This window comes from Castanea sativa, chromosome 11 (genome assembly GCF_040712315.1).
Source record: "Castanea sativa cultivar Marrone di Chiusa Pesio chromosome 11, ASM4071231v1".
In the NCBI taxonomy this organism is placed as follows: domain Eukaryota; kingdom Viridiplantae; phylum Streptophyta; class Magnoliopsida; order Fagales; family Fagaceae; genus Castanea; species Castanea sativa.
In genome coordinates, this window is record NC_134023.1 from 5,060,593 (window position 1) to 5,071,421 (window position 10,829).

General features: G+C 32.3%; 1 protein-coding gene across 1 annotated transcript; it reads right to left on the reverse strand.

The window, feature by feature from the left end:
- Nucleotides 1-4,892: 4,892 nt before the first annotated feature.
- Nucleotides 4,893-10,449, reverse strand: LOC142614827 (beta-amyrin 28-monooxygenase-like). The gene is made up of 4 exons (XM_075787462.1): nt 10,328-10,449; nt 6,827-7,903; nt 5,536-5,723; nt 4,893-5,430 (listed from the first exon to the last, which is right to left on the reverse strand). The coding sequence occupies exons 2-4, from the start codon at nt 7,770-7,772 to the stop codon at nt 5,131-5,133; spliced, it is 1,434 nt and encodes a 477-aa protein (XP_075643577.1). The 5' UTR covers nt 7,773-7,903; nt 10,328-10,449; the 3' UTR covers nt 4,893-5,130.
- Nucleotides 10,450-10,829: the final 380 nt, after the last annotated feature.

Sequence of the window (10,829 nt, forward strand, 5' to 3'; positions counted from 1 at the left end):
GTCTACAAATTTGGACTGACAAAGTGATAATTTGAAGCTTATATGGCGCGTTCCGACTTTGACAGCATTTTTTTAAAGTAATCATAGTCCAAATTCAATACATATTTCTTTAAAAAAAAAAAAAAATCAATATTGATATATATATATATATATATATATTTTTTTCATACTATTTTGATCCTAGACTTTATTAAAAATTTATATTTTAGCTTTAAATTTTAGGAAGTATATTTTTTCGCTCTAAGTTATTGAAAATGTTTTAAAAATATACTCAAAACTTAAACAAAAAAAAAAAAAAAAACTTTTTTATCACTAAACTATTAAAAAAAATGTTCTTTTTCATTTATATACTTGTCTCTAAACTATATAAAAAAAATTATTTACAAAACTTTGGGATGAAAAATGAACTTATTAAAGTTTAGAAACAAAAAACAAACTTTATTAAAATTTAAGGGCTAAAATAGTATTTTAGTTTATATGAAAGTGATTGTCCACTACTCATATTCGACAAATTTATCAAGCATTCCTAATAAGTTGAAACTATCTCTAAAAAAACTTTTTATTTTTTTTGTTTTTGATTTTTTATAAATGAAACATGCACTCACACACGATGAAGATGAAATGAGGTTCTAACACAGGCACAAATATTTGAGTGAACACATTGCTCATAGTATGTTTCATAGTTGTCGAGGTGATAAAAGTTTCTAATAGCAAACAATAAACTACTGCCAATGAGCTCACATAATATTCAATAATAATTTACCAACTTAATTGTTGTAAACCAATATTTTGTGCCTAATATTAGAGACATTGCTCACATTCTTTTAGAGGTATGAGTGATTTCTATTAAAAAAAATTTTGAAATCAAATGTTTCAACTTTCAACCTACAGTTTGATTTGATTGTGAAGAATTTTATGGCATAGTGTTTATAAGTTTTCCAATTCAAAAAAAATCTAAAGTTTCAAAATTTTAATTTGTAGGGTTTCAAAGGGTAAATGGAAACAAGATTAAGGTTATAAACATTTCAAAATTCCATAAACTAATTTTTAAGATAGGATAGTATTTCAAATTTATTGCATCCATTCTATAATAATTGTTTTCTATTATTAAGTCAAGACATCAATTGAATTTTAGTGTAGGCAATGATTGAATTATATATCTCTTATTCAATAACAAAATATTTTATCGGTTAAGTTAACTAAAATCCACAAAATATTTTACTAGTTGGATGTGCACGGCTGAATTGAATTCTATGTAACATGTTATCTTTTTGCAAGTGCATCCATAATAAAGGATGAATGTACACATGTATACTTTGTAGTCAAAGTTTGCAGGCGGAATTTGGTGTGACATTTGGGCACATTTACAATGTGATCTTCTTTGAGATTACTATTTTAGTTGCATATATAATGTAAGACAATATCAATACTTCTAAAATTTTCAATTTGTCAAGGCATCATCCACTTCCAATGAACTGTGACTTGTCGTTCATGAAGTAATAATGATCTCCTAATAAGACATAAATTTTAAAATCAGAATTGGAGAGATGTAAACCAACTTTGAACTTATAAATTAATCCATTCTTATTCATGAATAATAGTAGCATAAGTAGAGGGCGAAAATGGGCAATTGCCCATTTCACACAAAAAAAAAAAGGGGGCAAATGCCCCATTTCCTAAACTAATTAGGAAAATGCCATTTTTTTGAAACTTGATTTTAAAAATAAAAAATTATTGGAGCCCTATAGCGACGTTTTAAGGAGCCTATAGTGACGTTTTAAGGACCTATAGCGGCGTTTTGTAACTCGAGTTTCATGAACTCGAGTTATATGTAAACTTGAGTTACAAAACGTTGCTATAGGTCCTTAAAAACGTCACTATAGGCTCCTTAAAATGTCGCTATAGAGCTTAACTTGATTTTGAGAAAATCGAGTTTCAAAAGAGGAGCATTTCTCTAATTAGTTTGGGAAAGGGGGCATAATGCTGTTTTTTTAGCGCGAAAAAGGGCATTTGCCCATTTTAGCCTTAAGTAGAGTGATTTTTCTTTTGTTTTTTGTTTTTTTTTGTTTTTGTTTTTGTTTCAAATGATAATTAGTTTAAGCTTGAACATTATGTACAAGGAGTCAGGCTTCAAAATAATAGAATTGGCAGATTGAGAAATGAAGGCATTAAAAATTTATTACACCACAAGAAGTTTTAATTGGTTCTTGATTTAAACTACAAACTGCTAAATTCTACTGAGCAAGTGAGCATAGAGAAATGACATCAAAAGAACAAAATTTAAAGAGCCAAACATATTCTTTGCAAAATATTTCTGTTACCTTTATATTTGATTATTCTTTGGAAGAAGTGTACTTAGCATTTCTTATATCAATGTTTTCAGGAACCATGGTGACATTGCTTCTTTGTTTGTATGATGATCTCTAATAAGCTTGACTAGATACTATTGTAACGTCATCATGTTGTAGAACTATTAGAAGTCAACGTGAATGATTACTGATTGGTTCTGAATCTATTAACAGAAATTTTATTGAAATGCTTTCTATTTGTTAATAGAATGTTCAAATTTCAAATCAAGAGTAGGTAAGATTTTCAAAGAAATGAAAAAGATATAGTTTATTGCTCACGTAATCTTATGTTATTAAGGGATTGTTTGGTAGATAACTTTGAGTAATATTGTTTAAAATTTCAAAAAATATAGTTTAGAAAGAGTCGTTAAAAATATGTATCTATAGTATTTATAAAGAGAAAAATGTGTTTAGTAATGTGTTTTAAATAGATATTTTGGTGTATAGAAATATGAAGTTGTGTGTTTGGTAAGTATGTTAAAAAAAAACAAAGAAAAAAAAAAGCTGCCACCTGACAGAGCACTTTTATTTCACATCAGAGGAAGACTGATAACCCACAACGGTCTACACCACACAACACCCTCCCCTGTTTCTCTTGCCTCTGTGAAAACATCTCTACCTCACTTTTCACTTCTCTCTTTGCAATACCAAACCAACATCAACAATACCCATTTGCAGATTCAGCTCTTCCCTCATATCCATCGACGCAGACGACGATTGAAGGCTGGGCTTCAGCTTCCGTCGGATCTCTTCCAAACGGGGCCGTAACCCTCCCTACCCCAGCAACAGCTAGGGCTTTCTCCGCCGCTGAAGCAGGTGAAGAATGTTCCACTTCACCACCGACAACCCAAGGTCTTCCTCCAAATCCAGGTTTGAAATGCACTTTCCCCTTGGTTCTTAATGGGTGTTTGTAACAAGATTGTTGGTTTGCTCCAGGAAATAAAGGATGATTAACAATCCACTTAAACTTCAAGTAAGGTTAAAAAGAAGGAAAATTTAAAGCAAATTGCACCCATGCTTTCAAGGTTCCAACTTTGGTTACTGTGTTTAGCACTGGAACCTTGAAAGAAAGTGAAAATTTGGTTACTGTGTTTGGGAACTAGTTTAACATGTATAACACTGACACACACACTGTCATATTAGTGTCCATTGCTGGAATTCTCCTTGACACTGTAAAACATACAGTGCTATATGATTTTAATGTTGCTACGTTTTTTCTGCCCAAAACTAATTCTATTTCTCACTTTCCTATGCCATTTTGGGGGTACCTAAGAGGCTCATTCTCTTCGAGTATGGAAAATGCTGTTAGTCCCAAGTTAGCGGCCTGGGGAGAGCTTGAGTTCCGAAAGGCATTCCTAATCCTAAGTTACATCGGGGAGTAAGTTTTCCTTCCTTTATTTTTTTTTGGCCTCCTGCATAATAAGCTCTGGATATAAGCTGCATATTTGTTTTTTCTTTTTATATACACAAACCAGCTCGAGCATGTTGACATATCTGTAGATGAAATTAGAACCTTAAAGCATTTAGGAAACTGCACCATCACAAATGCAACCTAGTGGTCCCAGCAGTGCATATGGTGGTATGATTATACGCGTGGGCCCAGAGCACAATGAAACACACACACTCAAACAAGCTTGAACATAACTCATCTCATGTGAAACACTTGCTCAAACATTTCAACACAACTCAAACCTTGCTAGTTCATCAAGTACCAAACAAAGATTTCAGCATGGGACCCACCTATTTGGGTGTTTAAGCACAAAACAACGTTGCTCAAATTGGGTGACCAAACAGGCCCTAAATCACCATAACTATGAATCACCCCCAGGTTTTAAGGAATTTGCTGGCGGAATATTTTGATTTCCCTGCAGCCCTTGAAGGACTGCCTTTTCCTTTTCACTTGCTGCACTTTTTTTTTTTTTTTGCCTATTTTTAAAGAAAGACTAGCAGGATTTATATTCTATGCTTAAGGCAAGCTTAAATAATATTTAACAAAAAAAAAAAAAAGGATAAGCTTAAATACTGTCTTTATTTGTAATAGCACAAAAGATCTTGCTTGTTCTATAAGGCATGAGGCGAACTGTAGATATGAAAGTTTTGGTAGTTATAGGGAAAAATTCCTATCATGGAATGGGCTTCATTTTGCACGGACATGCGGTAAAATCATAAAGCATTTGGCACCCAACAATTAAAAAGCAAATTTATTATAAAAAAAAAAAAAACAGAAAATGGCTTCCACGCTGCTTGGGTCCTTGTCCCCTATAGGCCTTGCAAACTAATTAGAGAAAATATAAAGAAAGTGCTTAGTTACCGGCAACTTTATAACAAAAAAAAAAAAAAACACTCGCAAATTGATATAATAGTAAATGTGTTTAGCCACATTAAAAAAAAAATGCTAAAATTATAATAAATTTTATTACATATGTCTTACAATATGATTGATTGACTTCAAGAGAAAAATAAATGAATGTCATAATAACTTTTATTTAATTGATGTCATATCAATTTATAAAACTTCTATGGTTATAGTATTGCTAGCATTGCACATAGTCAAATGTCTGAATTAGTTTTTGTGATTTATGATACACTGTTTGTAAGCTTACACAAAAAAGTGATAATAAAGATACTACAAATTTTATTACATGAGCCTTTAAGCTGGTGTGTTTATTATGTTGTTCAAGTAATACCAATGCCATTCATTACCATGTCAATTATTAAACCTTTGTAGTATTTCCTATACTTCAAATATAGAGATAGTTATCACTAGAGGCTTTAACTCAATCTAAAGTTCATGAGGTTTAAGGATAACGGGAAGACCATGAACTGGAATGGAGGATAGTTGGTAAGTAATCTTTTCATCTGGAATTGCTTTCTCCCACTTGAATCTTGTCACCACATTATGCATATACACTAGTATTTGTAAACGAGCATACTCCCTTCCGGCGCACATTCGTGGTCCTCCTCCAAATGGTACAAAAGTGTAAGGTGCTGGGCCATTCCCTTCAAATCTTGATGGATCAAATTTCTCAGGATCTGGAAAGTATTTAGGATTTTTGTGTGTCGAATGTACAGTCCAAAATGTCTGCAAAAATATGGATTCAGAACTCTAAGCATTACCATTAAAATATGGATTCAGATCTCATTACACTAAGTATAATTTGGCTTATGTATTGTTAATGAAACTTACCTTCCACCCTTTAGGGATAGTAAAACCTTTGTAAGTAAATTCATGTATAACCTCTCTGAATGCTCCTTGAGCAGGCGATAATAGCCTCATCGACTCACATGCTACATTCCAAGAGTACTTCATCTTTTTAATGTCATCCCAATTTAACAAATCCTTTGGACCTTTGGATCTTGCAATCTCCATTTGCTCTGCTTAATAATATACCCCAATTTTTCATTAGATTAATCTTTCCAAATAGCATCATGTGTCACTTGTGAGAAGAGCTACATGCAGCATACTAAATAAAGTTTTTGAATTTCTTATTATTAGCTAGCGTATGGCCACTAAAGATTGGGGCATTATAGTAGATTAACCTCACCCAGCAATTATAAGGCATCTGTGATGAAGTCAAGATTTTTGTTTGGAGAAAAACTATGAATTAAAAAATCCTTAATCACAAACTTAAAACACAAAACTAGACACATTGAAACACATACTTTTTGCTTGTTAGAGGTATTAGGTTTATTTGTGTAGACCCAAGAAGCTCAATTCTATTGTTGTAAGCCCATGTATACCTAACCCAAACTATCTCTCCCTATATACACCCCACTTAAGTAAATTGTGTGAAATCTAGCATTTGACTATTCACATAAATATTAAATCATGAGTTATTAAATTATTTAAACAAGGAATGTGATGTATTCTAATTGGTCATGTGACTTCCCCTAAAAAAATTGGTCATATGACAAAATACATATAAATGATCATTTGAATTGTCATGTTATGGGTTTGAGGGTAAACGATAGAATTTGAAGGTAAACTCTATCATTTTATCCATATGTCCTCCGCGTTTGCAAAATTTTAAGATTATCAGGATTAATAATTATCCATAAAATGTGTTATGAATCAAATAGTAATTAAAATATAATTAGTACAAAATTTAGCACTTATGTTTTAAGAAGATCCGGAATGCTTAATCTAGGTTGCATTTGGGAACATATTATAAAGCCAGTTTATTTTACTATTTAGCTTATTTTTGCTACTATTTATGGGTCTCGATGTACTATTTCAACTAGCTTTTACCTTTATTTATAGTGTTTTCAGCAAAAAATTTTTAGTTTCAACTAAATAAGCTGTTCCTAAAACAGATGTGAAAATTTTAAAATATTAATCTAATAAAAAAATTATTGAGTAAAGTAACATTAACAAAGTGCTACACCAGTGTTACTTCATGTATATTTCTGTAATAAATGGTTAAGTGGTAGAGATAGCTAGCCATAGCAATTGTAGATAGCATGTTTAGAAGAGGTACCTTGCAAGACCAGATTGTAAACATGAGGGAACTCTGCTAGATACTTCAACACGGATGTGATAGCAGAACTAGTGGTATCATGGCTACCAATAAGAAAGCCCAAAATGTTTCCCGCAATCATCATCTCGTCCAAAGCTCTACCGTTCTCATCTGATGCAAGGAGTATATGAGTCAATAAGTCATGAGCAACTGTCCCTTTATTCTCTGCTAGCTCTTTCTTCCTCTCTTTGATGAGCGCTAAAATCTTTTGGCGAATAACTTTGCCTCCTTTTAAGGCACGATTGTAGGCTGTACCTGGAAGATTTATAGGCACAGACACTGTACCAGCTTTGACAAGGTCAAAGGGATCAGAAAATGTTGTCACATGGTTAGGATCTGTGATACTCATAAACAACCTACATGCCAATGCAAAGGTATACTTCAATGACAGTGACAAAATCTTGACTTGTTTGTAAGGACACCAATCTGTCTCCAAGTGTTCCTTTGCCATGGAGTCCATGATAGGTATGAAATGTTGAAGAGCTTCTGGCTTTAGAAATCCAACCACAAGGCTACGTAATTTAGTAGAATCACTGTTGTTATAGTTTTCTTCAGATTCAAACACTACCTTCTGTATGCATCGTGGCCACCAAGCGGTGACATATTTTTTCTCGTTGGAGAACAAAAACTTGTTTCCTGACGAACCACACAACACAGCCAAATTCTCCCCAAACAGTGAGGTTTGAAAGAGATCCTGAGAGTATTTTCTCATTCTTTCCTTAATGAACATCTCTGGGGTTCCCCTTTGTCCAGCCGTACCAAATTCCAATGTCTCTCCAATGATCGGCCAACCCTTTTTACCAGGTGGTAACTTGGAATGAGTGGACTTTTGTCTAAATATGAGGAAGACAAGGCAGAACGAAATAGATAGGACCACAACGTAAAGCAGGTTTGGAAGGATATCCATTGCAACTTTAACAATTATACCAATGAGCAAGACTAGAAAATAAGGTGAAAAAAGAACTAGAAATCAAGTATAGTTAGGATGCATATATAGAAGGAGTGGCAAAGCCTAAACCTTTGTCAACGAGGCCAAACCTGCACACATTTTCAAAGTTTTGTGAGAATAACACGAATTAGTTTCTTGTATATCAAACACGTTTTCAAAGGTTTATTTGCTTCTATAAAGTGAATGTGCACATGAACATGCCTTGTGAACTACTATTTTGTGCAGTACTTTGTGGTCCACTGTAGAATTAAATTTTAGTTTTGACACTAACAAGCATGTGAGGTATAATATCTTACATGTTACTTAGTGGGTTTCAGTTAACTCAACCGGTAAAATTTTTGATATTGAATAAGAGACCTTAGGTTCAATTCCTACCTGTACCAAAAACTGATTGGTGTCTTGGTCTAGTAATAAAAAGTATTATCAAGAGTAGATGTCATAGATTGAAACTTTCTCAAAAAAAAAAAAAAAAAAAAAAATCTTATATGTTACTTTAGGTTTAGGAAATTTGAAATTTCACCTTGGTCGAAACATTTAATGTGGTCATCATAAGTTTAAAAAGTTATTTAATATATTAAGGTTAGTTGAGGTTTAGGGCACAACACTTTGGGGGTTGCCAAAAACCAATCAAGGTTTTATGGAAAATCAAACTCGGTCAACTAATCTAGTTAGTGGCGGACTAGACAAGCTAAATGTATTATTGTATTTTAGTATCACTAACTCTCGATATCTTTAACTCTTTTAATATAAATGCGTATTTGTAATGATCCAAAGAAAAGCGCTAGCCACATCTGTGTTGTATCTTAAAAGAACTAGTCACAATTGAGGCTCCTTGTAGTTGTTAATAAAGCTCAGATGTCCACTTTGTGGGGTAGTGTCTTCGAGCCCACATGGGGTTACCGAGCTAGCTCTGATACCATATGTAACAACCCAAGGAAAAGCACTAGTCACATCTACGCTATACCTTAAAAGGACAAGTCACAATTGAGGCTCCTTGTAGTTGTTAATAAAACCTGAATCAACCTAGTAAATACTCGATGTGGGACTCATCACACATCTATACACATCACACAATCAATCAAATTGGGGCATCATAGTATTATTTTATTTTTTAGAAAAAAAAAAAAAGTGCTAAAGAGATTTATTTATATATTTTATAAACTTATACTCTAAATACTCCTAAAATGAATATCTTTTATATGAAAAAAATGTCAACATTAAACAACAATAAATTAAAAATATTTATATATTTTCTTTCAAATGAAGGGGGCACTATCTAAAATTTAACATCTACCACCGCGCAGCCTTGGTGCAACGGTCATTCCATAAGTATAAGTGCTTATGAGATGTGAAGTGTGAGAGGCAACGGCCAAAATTCAAATATCTAGAAGAGAGCTTCATACACATATACATTTAAATTATGCTAGAATAGAATTTATATTTTATATATAAAAAAAATAACATCTACTTAAATTTGAAACTTAACACACATTTTGGTAACAAGATTTTTTTTTTTTGGTTTCTTAAAGCAAGACTAATACTATTTACCAAACAAATGGACGGTAGAAAACAAAGTAGTCAAACATTATACATATTTACAGAATTACAGTCCTTTTTTTTTTCTTTAAAGTTTTATGTTATTAGATGTTATGACATGACATGTGGGAAAGGTATGAAATTTGTGTAAATAGATTTTTTTTTTTTTAGATTCTCTTAACAAAAAACTTTTTTTTCGAAAGTATAAAAAATGTTAGAAAAATAAGTTAGGCCTAGATGGTATTAAAAAGTAAAATAAAACACATAAATAATAGTAAAAATAAATTAAGTATGTGTTTGGCAAAAATTAAAAAGTTAGCTTATTTTACTATTCAGCTTATCTTAGCTACTATTCATGGGCTCTAATGCACTTTTAGTACTATTCATGGATCTCACTATATTATTTCAGCTAACTTTTGCCTTTATTTACAGTACTTTCAACAAAAAATTTTCAATTTCAACAAAATTAGCGGATCTTAAACAGACCCTAAAATTATAACAAACTAAAATTTTCAATCTACTCCAAACAAAAACTGAAGGTCTGTTTGGATATCGGTTATTTTGCTAAAACTGAAAAATTATTGCTGAAAATACTGTAGATAAATGTAAAAGTTAATTAAAATAGTGCAGTGGGTTTCATAAATAGTGTAAAAAAGTAGGGGTGTGCACAGGTCGGATTGGGCGGGTAAAAGCCAATATTTCTATCCAATCCACCACTAGCAGGGAAAATTCCAATCCGCCACTAACCCACCAAAGTCTAAATCCAGAGGATTGGTTACAAATTTTGGCGGTTTCAACTCAGCAGGTTGGCGTTAGTAACATTTTTTTAAAAAAAATTATCACAAACTACAATTTGTTATTAAATAATCTCAAAATATAACTAATGCACAATTGGTAGAAACGAATCAATTGATAAAAACCAAAATAAAAAGACAAACAAAGATTAAACAATACAAGACAACAAAGCAATTACATACCTTTGTGGCTATCGGTGAAGAATTGAAATGACAAGAAATAAGTATAAAAAAGGTTAAATAAGAAAGAGGAAGGGAAAGGCAGTGGGTCGTGGCTAATGGTGAAAGCCAAAAGTGAAAGGTATATAAATACAGAGTGTATACTCAGTATATATGGCTGAAGTAAAGGGGATGGGTAATAGGTAGGGGTGTTTAGGGTTTCAATGTTGACTTTTTACATTTTGTATAAGGAATTTTTTGAATATTGGTTTTGTTCAGGGAATTAATTATTAATTAGTTGTAAAAATTTATTAGGTGAATTGATTAACTTTAAATACTTAACAATTTGAACTAATAAATATGTATGTATAATTAAGTGGGTAGGTTGGGTTGTAGTGAGTTGACAATTTTTCAATCCTAACCCAACCCAATCCGTAATTTTGGGGGTCAAACCTGCCCAACCCAAACTACCTAACTCAATGACCTACACGAGGTGGGCGGATCGGTTGTGGGTTGGGCGGATTGG

Excerpts from the sequence above, each read along its gene's own strand:
- LOC142614827 (XM_075787462.1), bottom strand. The coding sequence starts at position 7,772 with ATGGATATCCTTCCAAACCTGCTTTACGTTGTGGTCCTATCTATTTCG. Across the intron at positions 5,724-6,826 it reads TTACAATCTGGTCTTGCAAG|AGCAAATGGAGATTGCAAGA; the intron begins GTACCTCTTCTA and ends ATTATTAAGCAG. Across the intron at positions 5,431-5,535 it reads CTATCCCTAAAGGGTGGAAG|ACATTTTGGACTGTACATTC; the intron begins GTAAGTTTCATT and ends ATATTTTTGCAG.